The sequence below is a fragment of the Aethalodelphis obliquidens genome, unplaced genomic scaffold (assembly GCF_003676395.1).
Source record: "Aethalodelphis obliquidens isolate GAN/ISIS:26980383/991018 unplaced genomic scaffold, ASM367639v1 scaffold5, whole genome shotgun sequence".
Classification (NCBI taxonomy): Eukaryota; Metazoa; Chordata; class Mammalia; order Artiodactyla; family Delphinidae; genus Aethalodelphis; species Aethalodelphis obliquidens.
In genome coordinates, this window is record NW_020837949.1 from 23,163,131 (window position 1) to 23,178,214 (window position 15,084).

Here is a 15,084-nt window from a genome sequence, read left to right on the forward strand (position 1 = left end):
AATAAAAGGATGGGCAAGTTAATGATGATACTCTGTAGTGAGGTAGAGGGTTGACAAAGCACTGTGTCAATTGCTAAAACGTGAGAAGTACGTGGAAGCAAACATCAGGTGTAACTAACCCATGGGAGAGGGGGCGCGCAGAGAAGGCCGCCAGCAGGATGAAGGGCTAGAGGTGAGGACGAGAGGGTGTTCTCAGGAAGAGGAGCAGCACGTGCGAACACTTAGCGGGGACTAGAGAGAATAAGTGCCTTTAAGAAAAGATAAAGAATCTGGAAGTTATCCTGAGGACAGAGTTGTTCTGAAGCCACTGAAGGATTTTAAGCAAGAGAATGATATGGCCAGGTTTATGTTTTAGCGATAGCATCGAGATCGCGCTGTGTGTGGAAGTAAGACTAAGGTGGAGAAACCATTGTGGTAAGAGATGGTGATGGCCAGAAAGAAGCCAGGGAGTGGGGATGGGGAATGTGAGAGTCAGGTGGAGTCAAGAGATATTTAGAGACAAAAATGGACAGAACTGGGTTTGCGGTTGGTTATGTTTGGGAAGTTAGACCAGGTGACTTCCAAGTTTCTGGCCTGTGCAGCTAGGTGGACAGGAGTAACATTCCTCAGGGAGTGAACTCTGTATGAGATGAACATGTCGAAGGAGAGAGGTCCGCTCGCTCCTCCACCCTTTTAACAAAAAGGCGTCCTGCATCTGGCATGTGATTTGCAAGTTTAGAGCACTTGAGACATCCAGATGGTCTGGTCTAGTGGTTATCTCTGTGATGGGCCTGGGATTTGGACATACCTGGTTTGAATCTCGACCCTGCTACTTAGAGGTATGATTTGGGACGCATCACCAAAGTTCTCAGGACCGTGATCTCTTCAGATAATACTATGCTCACCTCATAGGCCGTTAGGATTGAGGTAGAGGCACTAAATGCACAGCACCTGTGGCCATACTGCAGTTGGGGGAGAGCAGCTGAGCTGGATATCCATAAACACATCCGCTCACAGGTGGAGGGCAGCCGAAGCTGAGGAGGCCAGCAAACCTTGCAGGAAAACGCTCCCATCTGGGGGCGAGGTGGGAGGGAAGGCAGAGAGTGAGGAAGGGTGTGTGTAGAAGCACTTGGCTCAGTGCCTGGCACAGAGCTGACCCTTAACGGCCACGAATGGTTGGGTACTTGAGAAGGGATCCTGCCTTTAAAGGGTCTGTCAGGTAAAGTAGTGAGCTGAGACAGTGCCACGTTTATCACACACGCCTTCATTCAACCAGCATTTAGCAAATGTGGTCATGGAGAGGCTGAGGACACAAGATTGATAAAATACAATTTCTGTCCTCAACTCCCTCGGGACTGAGGGGAGAGTAAAAAATATCACAGGGAGGGAGGTAGACCTACAGAAGAAAGTGGGCCCTAGAAGAGTCTTGCAGGGGAAAGGTAAAAAGAAACTTAAAGAGGAGCCAGGAGGCAGACAGCCTATTGAGTGAAGAGGCGGGGGGAGGGGGTGTTTGGAGCCAGGCCACGTGTGTTGGGTTTTCTTTGGCCTACCCAAAGAATCATTGGGGGATCAGTTGAGTGAAATGCTGCTTTGCCCTGCTCTGGCTACTCAATTGCTCATTTACTCATTGGTCACACTTGTCTGTATCGGACCGCCCAGGGAGCACAGTCTGGTGAGGGAGACCGACCCTCAGATACAAGGTCACGGATGAGGGTAGTAAATGCAGCCAGAGATGTGCCCCAGGTCAGTATGAGAGCTGGGGGGCAGGTCTGGGAGGACAGGAAGGGGTTTGGGAAAGCTTCGTGTTGGCCAGGAAGATGAGGAGGGTGGAGAGGCAAGGGTGTTCCTGGGCAGAGCCCCAAACTGCAGCACGGCTGCCTGGGAAACTAGAGGTTGTGGAGAGGGTTAGAGGTGGAGGGTGCAGTGAGGAATGGGCACAGTGCCCGACTGGGGGCTGGGGGCCTTTTTTTTTTTAAGATGTTGGGGGTAGAAGTTTATTAATTAATTTTTGCTGTGTTGGGTCTTCGTTTCTGTGCGAGGGCTTTCCCTAGTTGTGGCAAGCGGCGGCCACTCTTCATCACGGTGCGCGGGCCTCTCACTATCGCGGCCTCTCTTGTTGCGGAGCACAGGCTCCAGATGCGCAGGCTCAGTAGTTGTGGCTCACGGGCCTAGTTGCTCCGCGGCGTGTGGGATCCTCCCAGACCAGGGCTCGAACCCGTGTCCTCTGCATTAGCAGGCAGATTCTCAACCACTGCGCCACCAGGGAAGCCCCTGGGGGGCTTTTTGAATGAATGGGTAGGAAGGCTGGTGTCTGAACCTATAGGCCTTGGAGGCCTTGTTAGGACACGTAGACTAGCCTGGAGAGAAGGGAGCCACAGAAGGGCCCTGGGCCAGAGAGGGCCATAGTCCCTGTGATGTGACCCCGCCCTCTGGCTGCAGTGTGGAGGGCTAGTTGGAGGGAGCTGGCTGGTGGGCCAGGAAGGCTAGTGGAGGGGCCAGTTCAGGAGGGAGGACCTAAGCCAGGTCAGGGCTGGAGGTGGGGAGGGAGCAGGCCCAGCTTTGACCCAGGACCTGGCTGGAGTGAAAGGTTCCTGGGTTTGTGCCTGCCTGCTGGGTGAGGAGCATTACTGCTTGAGCCAGTGCTGTTTTAAGGTCCTAAAAATTTTGAGAACATCCTTGAGATCAGGCTGAGTGGAAACTGGCCTCCTGGTGGTCCTAGGGCAGTCTTCTAGAACATAGTGTCCACCTCCCTCTCCCACCCACCAGCTCTCCAGGAATCTGAGGACCAAGCCCACATCCCTGGCATGCCCCCCCAGCCCCTTCTTTCAAGCATTCTGTCAACATTCCAGACCTCCCCAAACAGATGGCCCAGAGGGGGCCGCTCTCTGCCCCAGGCCCTCCCCCTTGACCTGACTCAGTCCTCCAGGGGAGAGGCAGCCAGCCTCTGCCTCCCAGGGCCTGGTGGCCAGCCGTGGGGAGCACACACACAAGGAACAGCCAGGCCTCTGCGACAGGCCGCACTTTATTTGTTTTCCACCTAAACGGCTCCCAGCTGAGCCGCATGACATGTGCAAAAGCCCCCCAGAAAGCTGGGCCTCGCAGTGTGTAAAAAAAAAGCCCCCCATGGGGCAGAGCTGTGCAATCTTAAAAAAAAAAAAAGAGAAATCAGTCCCCCAGGAAGCCTGGCTGGGATCTCAATTGCCCGGGGCCAGGACACGCACCAAGCCTGCTGCTGCTGGGTCCATTTTCTCCTGCGATTGTGCTTTCTCTTCCAAGTCCTTAACGCTCTGGGGTTGTGGCCACCAGAGGGGCCGGATGCAGTCCTCAGTGGCAAGGAGGCCCCGCTGGCAGTGCAGTTTGAGGGCGACCTCTCTCACACATGCAGACACCCCCAGACACGTGCTCCCCCACTGGCCTCAGCCCCGCCAGAAAACTCAGGGCTTCCCTGGCCCCCCAACCTCCAGTTCGCCCTCATGTCACGTCTGAGGCAGGGACACTGCCCTGAGACGGACGAGGCCTTCCAACCCGGGGGGGCAGGGAGGGGGGCAGTGCCACTCCTTCCACCCCCAGGGCAGGTGTTTGTGGTGTCTGATTCTGCGTGCGTGCATCTGGGTGTGGCCTATTTGTGTGTGTGTGTGTGTCTGTGAGTGTGTGTGGCCAGAGGTGGGGGCCGAGGCCGGGGGAGGCACTTCTGGGATTCAGGGCACATTGACTTTGAAGGGGCTTCCAGGGACACTTTCGTCGCCCCACTTGACGATGAGGATGTAATCCCCTTTCTCCTTGACGGTGTAGGTGACGTTGTACACCCGGTTCCCCATGTGCTTCACATACACCTCCTCACAGGGGGTCTTGGGCCCGTGCACACCCACCATCATCATGTTGGTGCCTGGAGAGAGAGGGAGCGAGGGTCAGGCTCACCCCAGGCCCTTGGGCCCACGTTCCCGTGCACCTGCCCACCCTGGGGGTCTGCCCCCTTTCCCCCCGCTGCCTGCCTGCTTTGCTGCAGTCCACGGTGAATGAGTTCTTCTGGCCCACAAAGGCCTGGGACAGCCCAGGGCCCCGTGTCACCACCTTGCTGGCATCTGAGGAGAACTTGGGGATGGAGCTATAGCTGGAACCCCGACTTGAGGACGACTTGGTCACAGTCTCCACCAGGACCGTGGACGTTTCGTGAAGGCTGTGGCCTCCAGACAGCCGGGGACCTGAGAGGCAGAGTGGGTGGCCACGAGCCTAGTCAGAGGCCTGCTCTTCCCCAGGCGGTAGGCCGTGTGCCAGCGCTGACAGCCCCGCGTCCCCTTCCTCAGATGCAGCGTGCTAGGAGTGGCAGCCCGTTCCAAACGGCTCCGGGGCAGGCTTATCTCGAGGTCTGGAGCCTCGATGGCTCCCCCCACACCCGACTTCTGGGCTTTGCCTGGGACCCCAAGTCACAGGGTAGAGTCCTGCTTTGAAAAGGAACATGTATCCAACTAATCCTTCACGCAGCTTCCAAAAGGAAAGCTGGCTGAACCTTTACTGAGCTCTGTCTTCTTGGAAGCCAGAAATGTGGGAAGAGGAGGGCAGAAAGTTAAGCGAAAGCTTGGGGAGCCACCGCAGGGAAAAGGTTAGTCAAGTGATGGACGATAAAGAGCAAGGACTTGATTTTTTTAAATGATGTACATGAGTCCACGTGGAGAATGGGGTGACGTGTAAAGCCAGGCCCACTTTATTCCTGGTAACCTGACCCCGATGTTTGGGGCATATGACCCGGATGTGATTGGCCACTGGAGCCAGCCAGTATGGAATGGGCTGGAGGGACCTTCCCCCCACCCAGGACACTCACCTGTGACTTTGGCCTTGAAGGGGCTGCCCACAATGTGCTGGGGGCCACCATACTTGATGGCAATGAGGTAGTTGCCAGGGGCCATGGGAGTGTAAGTGACCACGTGGCCCTCAGGACATTCCCGACAGTCCAGCTGCACCTTGGAGGGGCCGTCGATGGTGACAGACAAGGCCCCCGAGCCCGCATTCAGGGTGTTGACAATGAACTCCGATGACACTCCTGGGGACCAGAGAGGTAGCAAGGGTGTAGACAGGAAGGGCTTGGGGTCCAGAACTGGGATGAGCCCAGGCTCCCCGGAGCAGGTCTCATCAGCGCTGCCCCGCCTCTGGGGCAGACCAATGTCCACCCCTCCTCCCCAGCCCCAGGCACTCACCTGTAGTGCCTCCCTCGAGCCCAGGACCATAGGCTGACACCAAGCCTGGGTCCCCAGCCTGGCTCTGCTCCCCAACTCGGATCTTGAAGGGACTGCCAGGGATGTGGGCACCGTTGAACTTGACGTCAATGGAGTGGACGCCATTCTCGTGGGGGATGAAACGGATGGTGTGCTTGTCTGTGGGTCAGACGTTGGTGGGTGAGCCTTTGTCCTTCCCTCCCCTTCCCAGAAAGTCCCAGCCTGGCAGGGAGAGGGCCAGCTCACCACTGTCCAGCTCAGAGACGTAGCACTCCTCCACCGCACCCGAGGGCGTGTGCACCCTGGCATCGATCACGCCCCGGGCACCATTCAGCTGCACCGCAAAGGACGCCGGCTGGTTCACCTTGAGCCCCGTCTCCTGCAGAGGCCACAGAGGGTGCTCAGACTCCTGGCAGGGTCTGGAGGGCTCGTCTCTGCAGCCCGGCACTGATCTCACTGCACGCCCAGCCCAGCTCAGGGAGGCTCTGAACAGGGCTGTGATGGGAGGTGGAGGCAGGGTCTGTGGCCTTGGCATCCACCTGCTATGAGGTGGGGCCACCTGGCTGTGGCTGGGCATGGTGGGGACGACACATGACGTGCCCTGTCCTGGTTGAGGAGGTAAGACCCAGAAACCATAAAGCAGGCCTGTCAGCAGAGAAGCCAGTGCTAGGACGGTGCTGTGTGTGGACTGCAAACAGTAGCTGGGATGAGGAAGGAGGGGTGTGGCCTAGACTGCCCTGGGGGCGCTCAATGGGGGAGGTGGGCCGATGGGGAGGCTCCCAGGGGAGGTGAAGATTGGGGCACGGAGCCCAGTTCTAGAGTAGGGGTAGGGGACAGGGGAGGAGAGGCACAAGGGCTCCTGAGGGGCAGCTGGAAGGGGGAATGGAGTCCCCTGCTGTACAGACACTGGGAGAGAGGGGACATCTGTCTGTCTGGACCTTCCAAGGTCACCGCTAAGTCCCTGGCCACATGGGCCTGCCATCCTCTACTTCTGCCCATCTCTCAGGGTGGCAAAGGGGCCCCCAGGCACACACCTGGAGGCTAGTGACAGTGAGACGGCGAGCGTCGTCTGAGAGGGAGGCCACGGGTACCACAAAAGGGCTGTCTGGGATGTGCTCATCGTTGAACTTGATGGAGACTTCATAGTCACCTGGGGAGGGAAGGCCAGTCAGCACAGGCCCCAGGACTGGGGACAGCAGGGTGGAACCCCCTCCACCCTGGCCTCATCCCAGAACAAGCTCCTGGGTCGGGGCTCAGCTCTGGAGACAGACGTGCATTCCCAGGAGTGTGGGGTGGAGGGAGACAGGGCAGAGAAAGAGCGGCAGCCCAGGTGAAGAGTTGGTTCAGTAGCCCCATCTCCTGCCTGGGCGAGCAGAAACCCAGTCTGGAAGGTCAGGCAGGCCCAGCCCCGTGGTGGACACCCACCTGGTTCCTGCACAACATAGGAGACCCCACAGGAGCCATCTTTGCGGTCCTCAAATGCAATCTCCGCCTTGCTGGGACCCTCCACAGCAATAGACAGGCCCCCAGCACCCGCTTCTCGGGTCCAGATGCTGAACTCGGCTGCAGATGGAAACGGGACAGGGGCAGCTCCTCAGCACCATGGTCCACCCTGGTGGCTGCCCTGCCCCCGCCCCCCGCCCTGGCCCCCTGCCCCTTACCTGGCACGCCGGCCACCCCTCGCTCCAGCCCTGTGCCTCCAGCTCGCACCTTATGGGCACCGCCTTCACCCAGTGGCCCCACGGTGAACTGAAAGGGGCTGCCTGGCACATGCTGGCCGCGGTACTTGACGGTGACCGTGTGGGGCCCCATCTCCTGGGGCACAAAGCGCACACTGTACGCGCTGTCCTCTCCCTCCACGATCTCTGCGGCTTCCGTCTTGCCTGACGGGCTGGTCACCTGTGCGGTCATGTCCTGAGAGCTGGCCTCACCTGCAGCAGGTGGGGAATGTCAGGGCGACACGGGGGCTGCTCCTGGCCCTGGCCCTTCCCTCCCTCCCTCAGTAAAACCCCCTCCTCCACTCAGACCAACAGCCGCCCCCTCTTGTCCCGAGGGACGGAGAGCCCAGCCTCCCTGTGAAGACCCCAGCCCCGCCCTGCTCACCCTCCTGCTGCCGGGTGATGCTGCCAAAAGAGCCCAGGCGTTCCCGGCCCAGGAAGTCCCCGAAGACGGCGGGGAAGGGGTCTCCGCCAACCTGGGTGGACTCCTCCACCCGCACCTCACGCTTGGTCTCTCCGCCCCGAGTCTTGCTGATCTCCGTGCGCTCTGTGCGGGTGTACGTGTGGCTGCTGCGCGTGAAGGTGCGCGTCAGGCGCTCCTGGGCCGACACCATCTGGAACCAGTTCCCTGTGCGATGCATGGAGCCCAAGGCGGGGAGGAAGGTAAGAAACGAGCCAGCAGGACAGAGACCGTGGGGGCAGGCCCTGGGCCTTCCCCATTGCCCTGCTCCCGCCCCACCCCCACCCCCCGGCTCCTGCCTCCCACCTGGGATCTTGAGGTTGAGGTCACAGGTGCTGCCGATGGTGGCAATGGACGGCGCCTGCCTGCGCCGGGTGATGCTTTCCTTCATGCGGCCCTCGCCTGTAACCTTCACCGTGAAGGGGCTTCCTGTAGGGGAGAAAGGGAGGGTCGGGCGTCTCAGATCACTAGTCGCTGGCCTCCTGGCCTGTCCCAGCAGCAGCTCAGCGCCTTACCAGGCACGTGCTTGTCGGCAAACTTGATGTTGATGATGTAGGTGCCCGGTTCCGTGGGGCAGTAGGTAACTTTGCATGTGCCGTCCTCCATATCCTCACAGTTGATGTCCACCTTGCTAGGGCCTTCAATACTCAGCCCCAGGCCCCCATAACCTAGCAGGGAACAAGGGACACGTCTCCCTCAGTCCCCACTGCTGTTCTGCTCTCCCCTCCCCAAACTACAGGCTCCGTCCAGAACAGGCACCCAAGGTGTATCAACCACTAACAAAAGATGCCTCAGCAGGAGGAGAAGGGGTGAGCCAGGCACTGACCCAGAGGGTCGGGGATAGGTAGTCTGGAAAATTCCTAAGGCAGGCCTCTTGGGTTCTAGTGAGCAACGGAGAGCCAAACTCAGTAAAGCTGAGCTTTCTCTGAAACATGGGAGAAGTGACATGGGGACATTCACTCTCCCCAAAGGGGCCCCAGAATGTGAATCTCAGCAGAGACTGGGCCAGGAAGTTCAGGGAGGAGTGTACGGCCAAGGGCCACGGGGCAGGAAAGGACTAGTCGTCACTGGCGGCACAAGCTGAAATGAGGGGTCTCTGGGGCAAGAAGCACCTGCATTACGAGTGTCCACGATGAACTCCGCCACCTGGAACGTGTGTCCCTCGGACAGGCCCTTGCCCCAGACCCGCACCTTGCTGGCATCCCCGATCTCAGACGGTCCCACCAGGATCTTGAAGGGGCTGTTGGTGACGTGCTTGCCGCTCTTGCGCACGCTCACCACATGCTCCCCAACCTCCTTGGGGGTGAAGGAGATGCCTGTTGGGAGGGAGGTCAGGCATGAATGGAGCCCTGGGCCTGGCAGTGTTCCTTTGCGGCTGCCCCCGCCTTCCTCGCCCCCCCCACCCCGCCGGGCCCCTCCCGTGGCCCCGTGCTCACCAATGTGCCGGTTGGGCAGGCGCTTCAGCAGGCAGGGCTCCTCGTTGCCCGAGGGGGCGCGGATGCTGGCGGTCAGCAGGCTCAGGTCACTCTCGGTGATCTTCAGTGACACATCCGTGGAGGTGCCCACGTTCAGCTGTGACGTCCTCATTGAGTCATCACCTGGGGGAGAGTTGGCATGTCAGGCAGTGTGACTCCAGGCAGGCCCTGCCCTCATGGAGATCAGGAGACTTCCTGGCAGCCCCTGCTGGACTCAACAGAGTCTGGGGACCACCCAGAGGCACAGAGAGACCAGGGAGAGCGCAGTCTCCATTCACACCCAGCTCCCCTGGGGATGCCCCAGTCCTGAATGGGTTAAATCCCTAATTTACACGAATGTAAATCCTGAGTCACGTAATTGCATGGAACCAAAAAACTAGACTGGGCCAGACAGCCCATAGCCCTTTCCCGCTGTGTGGCTCTGATCAAGTTGCTTAGCCCCTCTGGGCCTGCTGGCTTCCTCATCTATCAAAAGGGATTATCAGTACCCTGACTTAAAAAACTCAACAAGATTTGTTTTCAAAGGGTGGCTGGATGTTTCTCACCTGCTCTAGAGGATAGAGTGTTCCTTACATTTATCCAAAAATGACCTCTTCCACCTCGAGGGGGCCCTACCCTAACGCCCCGGTGACTTACTTGAACATGCTGGGCTTGCACATCCGTTGTGTGCTGGGGTGTGTGTGGCAGGCTGTGTGCCCACACGTCCACCCACCTGTGATCTTGGCTGTGAAGGGGCTCCCCGGAATGTGCTTGTCGTCAAATCGCACGATGATGCTGTAGTCTCCAGGTGCCGTGGGGAGGTAGGACACGGTGCAGGTGCCATCCTTGTTGTCCTTGCAGGTGATCTCTGCCTTGGACGGGCCCTCCACGGCCAGGGACAGACCCCCTGTGGGTGGAGGAAGGGCTGAAATCAGAGGTCCTGCCCTCACCCCTGCACTGGCTGCCCCCACCCAGCTCCCCTCACCTTCCCCAGCATCCTTGGTGACAATGGTGAAGGTGGCCGGCTTGTTGACCATGCCATGGCTCAGGCCTGGCCCATAGGCACTGACGTGGCGGCTGTTGATGGCATCCACGTAGAACTGCAGGGGGCTCCCTGGGGGTGGTCGGAGAAAGGGGGCTGGGTCAATAGTGAGGACAGGAGCTGCCTGAGCCTACCTCGGCCCCCGCACCTCCCCACAGGCTCCCTGCTGAGCCCTGCATCTCTGCCACAGGGGCCTCCCACCAGGGCACCAGACTTCCCAGGCCTCACATGGTGTCTGCACACAGCAGGTGCTCAATAAAGATTTGTTGAAAGAAGGCAGATGAGGGTGAAGTCACTATGGGCTCCTCTCAGCCCAGCCAAGCCCAGCCTGGCCCCCGACTCACCAGGGATGTGGTTGCCGTCATACTTGATCCCCATCTGGTGCAAGCCTTTCTCGGTGGGTGCGTACCTCACCGTGATGGTGCCATCCTTGTTGTCAGTGATGCTGGGCCGGGCGGTCTTCCCAGAGGGCATCCGCACCTCCCCTGCCAGGCAGAGGATTAAGTGGGGGACCCCAGTTTCTCCTACCTCAACCCCCTTTGCTGCCCCAGGCTCCCACTCCTGTGTGGTTCTGCTTCTACCCCAGAGGTCAGGCACCAGGAGACAGCCTGGAGCGTCAGGATGAACCCTGACCTGGGAGACAGAAAGCTGGAGTCTGAGTTCCAGCTCTGCCCAACTTGCTGTGTGACCCTGGGTAGCTTGCTTCCCTGCTCTGGGCCTGGACGCAGGTGTCCTCCCTTTGAGCCCTCATGCCTCAGGGCCCCGGGGCAGTACCTGTGAGCTCCCCTTTCTGCACAGTGAAGGGGATGACCAGGTTGAAGGGTCTCAGCATGGACTCCATTGGCTCCACGGGCACCACTGGCTCCTCTGTGGCCTGTGGCAGGTGAGAGGGAACAGTCATTGGCTGGGGAAGGCCTGGGGAGCTTGGCCTGAGCCATGACTGAAGTCAGAGCAAATGAGCAAAGAAAAAGATGGTTAATGGTGAAGCCAGAGGGCAGGAGAGGCGTGTCAGCTGCAAGAGAAGAGGTGCCGCGCCCAGCCTGGGGATCCGTCTGCCCAGCCTGACTCCCGCCTGCTCCCCCAAGATGACCCCAAACCATGCCCCAGTCCTGGCCCCTGAAGAAGAGAAGAAATGAAGGAAGAGGAGGGGGGCGAGGTGTGGCCCGGGTGGGAGGTGGCAGTGCCCAGTGTGCGGGGTAGGTACTGGGCCTGTGCAGCTGCTCAGTCAGAGGGCTCCTCCACGCGGGGCATGGAGTCTCACGCCTGGGAAGCCAGGCACGGGAGGGCACAGGACGCAGCAAGCCGGTACACGCCAGCTCGAGTGACCACGAGCTGACGCAGAGAATGGCCCAGGGACCTGAAGTCCCGGGCTACCCACAGGGCAGGATGGATATCTTGGGTGCCCTACCCTCTGGAGGGCTTCATCGTCCTGCAGGGCCACCCTGGGGAGATGTACAGGGACAGTGGGCCCGGGGGTCAGGAGGAACACGGCAAGTTCCACCAGAGAGAGCTGACCAACCACCAGAGGGGCCAGAAGCAGGGCTGTGCTCACCTCCTGGGTTGGGAGGCTGCAGGGAAAGCAAAGACTCGACTCTGGGGCACTCTGGGTCCCTGATCCATCAGACGTGGGGACAGGTTCTGGGATCCCCTGCTACCAGTAAGAGGGCCCGGCCCACCTCCCCAGCCGCCCTAGTCCCACTGTGGCCACGGAGCTTACCAGCACGTGGAAGGGACTGTTGGGGACGTGCTCGCCTCCAAAGCGGATGGTGATGATGTACTTGCCCGGCTTGGGCGCTGTGTAGTAGATGTCGAAGGTGCCGTCGTGGTTCTCAACCACATCCACGTCAAGCTCTGCCCCATCCGGCGTGGACACCGTGCACGTCACCTTCCCCTTGCCTGCTGCCTTGGCGTCCACCGTAATCACCGTCTCCTCCCCAATCTGGATGCGGGGGCCCAGGCAGGCACCTGCCACACAGGAATGTCCGGTCAGGGGTCCGCGGGCCTGTGCCCAGCCCCCCACAGTTCCCCACTCTCCCACCACCTCAGCCCACAGCAGAAAGAGAGGAGAAGGGGCACTCACCCAGGCCGTGGCCTCCGATGGACACTGGAAATGGAGAAGAGTGTAAGCCACGCAGTGCTCAGGATGGGGGGGTGGGGAAGGGGGAGGGGCAGGGGAGGCAGAGTGAGTGCCCACCTGTGACCAGGCACTTGCTGGCGTCCCCAGTGGGCAGGGCGTGGATGCGGAAGGGCGAGTAGGGGATCTCATCGCCGCCATACTTGATGGTGATGGTGTACCGGCCACTCATGTCCGGGAGGTAGGACACGGTGTACGTGCCATCCCCATTGTCTCGGATGTTGGCCTTCTTGGGCTTACCCTCAGGGTCCTGGGGGAGGAACAGAGGTCAAGGCCAGCCTGTGCCCAGAGCCTCAGCTGAGAGGGGGGCGGCACATGGACTCACCAGGATCTGGACAGTGAGCAAGCCCTCCCCAGCATCCCGGGCATCGATGGTGAACTCCACAGGCAGGCTGGCAGGGATGCCAGAGGCATTGAGCCCGGGGCCACTGGCCCGCACCTTGCTGGCATCGTGGGCTGGAAGCACCTTGATCTTGAAGGGGCTTGAGGGGCAGAAGGGATGGACAGTTGGCTCAAGCTCTGGGGCAAAGGGAATCCCGTCTCGTTTGGGGCCTGGAGTCCTCCCCACATTCATGAGCAGGGGAGATGACTCCTGGCAGGGAGGAGGGACCAGGTCACAGCCTGAGTCTGGGGGAGGGTCACACAGCTGTGCCCCTGACAAAGCCTGAGCATTTCTTCTCCATTCTCCAGGAAGATGCCGTGAATTGTTTAAAGAGGAGGATGCAGGAGGCTGCCCTCTCGCACCTTTTTGTAGCTACATGGTGCCTTTTCCCAAGGCACTAATTTTGTAAATTTTGTATCTACATGGGGGGACAGCCCAGCCAGAGGAGAGCCCCTGGGGCTGTGCCACCTCCAGGGTGGAGACAGGCAGGGGGCCCTGAGGAAGAGCGGGATGGGGCAGCAGAGATGGGATGAGGCGAAGACAAGTAGGAGGGGTGTTTCCAGGGCCCTGCAGTGGCCCTGCAGGTGCGGCCCTGGTGGGAGCTCCCCAGAGCTCAGCACAGCACAGGAGCCCAAAGCTGGGCCTCACCTGCGTGGCACCTCCTGGTCGGCATACTTGACAGCGACTGTGTAGGGCCCGTCGGTGGCTGGGGTGTAGTGCACGGTATGGGTGCCATCTCCATTGTCACGCACCTCCACAGGCTCAGCCACACCTGGGCAAGGGGAGCAGGGTCAGCAAAGCCTCTTGGCATCACTTCTGCCTCCCTCCACCCTGCCCCAGACATTCCATACCTGTGGGGCTCAGCACGGCCACCTGCAGGGCGGCCCGGCCAGCTTGGCTGCAGTCCACCTTGAAGGTCTGGGGTACCCGGGCCCTGACACCGGCTCCCAGCCCTGGGCCGGAGCACTTCACCTTCCCAGGGTCCACCACATCCTTCACTGGCACCCGGAATGGACTCCCTGCAAGGAGAGGGACATCAGCCCCTACCCACCTGCCCAGGAGGGTCTACCTGACACCGACGAACGAGGAGGAGGACGACGACGCCTTCCTTGCCTTTGAAATGCCCCAGGGAGACCAGACCAAATGTGCAAACGCTTAGAGACTCGCTAAGAAAATGTAAACAAGGAAAATAAGCTTGGCTGCTTGGCTACGGACTGCAGCTGGGCAAATCCACTTATTTAGACCACAAGCCTGGAAGAAGGCCTTCCTAAATTAATAAAATGTTAAAAGTGGAGTATCTGTAACAAAATGCATTTTTGCCAGCGTGAAATTAGATAAGGAAGAGAAATGTCCAATTTCAGCAGGCCCGAGTTATGTGATAATTGAAGACATAACCCCGCCCTCCCCACCCCTACCCCTGCCCTGAGCAACTCGGCCATGCAGGAGGGCAGGGGGGTTCCTTGCTTTGCAGACAGTGAGAGGGAGAGGGTGTGAGAGGCTGTCCTTGCTGAGCCAGCGACAGAGGCTTGCACTGTGTCTGAGTGACCGAACCCACGAGGTCTGGCGCTCCAGACAAAGGGCCAAGACACCAGTGCTGGACCTCTGGGAACGAACTGCACGCACCGCCCTGCCTCTTGGCCGTGACCGCAGCGCCTGCCTGCTCCACGTCCTCCCTGCCGGCTGAGCTCGGGGCTTTCCTGCTCTAGGGATGAGTCCCCACACCCGACTTCCTTCCAGTTTCTGTCTCGCTGAGCAGGCCTCCTGCTGCCCTCCCTGAGTCCCACCCACCCCGTGCACACCTGGGATGGGCCGGCCCCCGAAGGTGATGTTGACGTCATAGTCTCCAGGGGTGAAAGGGATGTACTCCACGGTGCAACTACCATCCTTGTTGTCCTTGCAGGACATCTTGGCTTCCGACGGGCCCTCGATGGCTAGGCCTAGGCCCCCAGTGCCAGCTCCCCTACAAGATGACACCCCTGTATCAGCTCCGCTAGGGCCAGTGAGTGGGGATGGAGAAGCTGAATGGGGGCTGGGGGCCCAGCTGAGAAGGGACCAGCTACAGGGGTTCGGACACTGGGGGAGGTTTGCACCCCTGACAGGGGATAGGCTGGGGATGAGGCACACACAGAAGGGTGAAGGGGGAGGCCAGGTGGCTGGGATCAGGGTCAAGGTTAGGAAAGGCGGAGGGAGGAATACCTCGTTTCCACAGTGAAGCGGTTAGCCTTGTTGACCAAGCCACCCTCCAGGCCTGGCCCAAAGGCCCGGACGCGAGTGGGGTCACAGCCCTCAGTCACGCCCACTCGGAAGGGGCTCTTGGGCACAGCTACGTCATCATACAGCACCTCCACCAAATGCACTCCTGGAAGCCAGCCACACGGTGCAAGTCAGGGTGTGTGAGGCCCCTACCTCCCCAACCCCCGAAAATGCCGGCATCAGATCCCCACCGTCCCCGCTCAGCCCAGCCCCTCACCCTCTTCGTAGGCCGTGTACTGCACTCGGTAGGTGCCATCCCCGTTGTCTGTCAGGTAGGTATCCGTCTTAGCGCCCGAGGGGTTGAGCACGCGAGCCGTCACGTGGTTCCCACCCGTGGCTGTCAAGGATCTTGCGTCCACAGTGAACTCAGTGGTCACCTCACGCAGGACACCTGGCTCCCAGGAGACGAGAGCTCAGCATAGGTTGGGGGCAGCCTTCACACAACTGCTCAC

At 60.0% G+C, this 15,084-nt stretch overlaps 1 protein-coding gene across 1 annotated transcript in view; it reads right to left on the minus strand.

Moving 5' to 3' along the window:
* Window positions 1-2,983: 2,983 nt before the first annotated feature.
* Window positions 2,984-15,084, minus strand: part of FLNC (filamin C) — a 28,032-nt gene continuing 15,931 nt past the window's right edge. Inside the window, exons 22-47 of the mRNA XM_027102002.1 lie at window positions 14,850-15,023; window positions 14,576-14,738; window positions 14,179-14,339; window positions 13,231-13,398; window positions 13,028-13,151; window positions 12,323-12,479; window positions 12,058-12,247; window positions 11,944-11,967; window positions 11,581-11,828; window positions 10,638-10,737; window positions 10,208-10,348; window positions 9,807-9,935; window positions 9,555-9,728; window positions 8,804-8,965; window positions 8,480-8,683; window positions 7,883-8,035; window positions 7,674-7,796; window positions 7,293-7,535; window positions 6,851-7,120; window positions 6,615-6,752; window positions 6,224-6,339; window positions 5,436-5,568; window positions 5,172-5,348; window positions 4,799-5,017; window positions 3,972-4,181; window positions 2,984-3,865 (exon numbers count right to left, since the gene is read on the minus strand). Of these exons, the coding sequence (XP_026957803.1) occupies window positions 3,678-3,865; window positions 3,972-4,181; window positions 4,799-5,017; window positions 5,172-5,348; window positions 5,436-5,568; window positions 6,224-6,339; window positions 6,615-6,752; window positions 6,851-7,120; window positions 7,293-7,535; window positions 7,674-7,796; window positions 7,883-8,035; window positions 8,480-8,683; window positions 8,804-8,965; window positions 9,555-9,728; window positions 9,807-9,935; window positions 10,208-10,348; window positions 10,638-10,737; window positions 11,581-11,828; window positions 11,944-11,967; window positions 12,058-12,247; window positions 12,323-12,479; window positions 13,028-13,151; window positions 13,231-13,398; window positions 14,179-14,339; window positions 14,576-14,738; window positions 14,850-15,023 (4,289 nt within the window). The 3' untranslated portion in view covers window positions 2,984-3,677. The remainder of the gene's footprint in view (window positions 3,866-3,971; window positions 4,182-4,798; window positions 5,018-5,171; window positions 5,349-5,435; window positions 5,569-6,223; window positions 6,340-6,614; window positions 6,753-6,850; window positions 7,121-7,292; window positions 7,536-7,673; window positions 7,797-7,882; window positions 8,036-8,479; window positions 8,684-8,803; window positions 8,966-9,554; window positions 9,729-9,806; window positions 9,936-10,207; window positions 10,349-10,637; window positions 10,738-11,580; window positions 11,829-11,943; window positions 11,968-12,057; window positions 12,248-12,322; window positions 12,480-13,027; window positions 13,152-13,230; window positions 13,399-14,178; window positions 14,340-14,575; window positions 14,739-14,849; window positions 15,024-15,084) is intronic.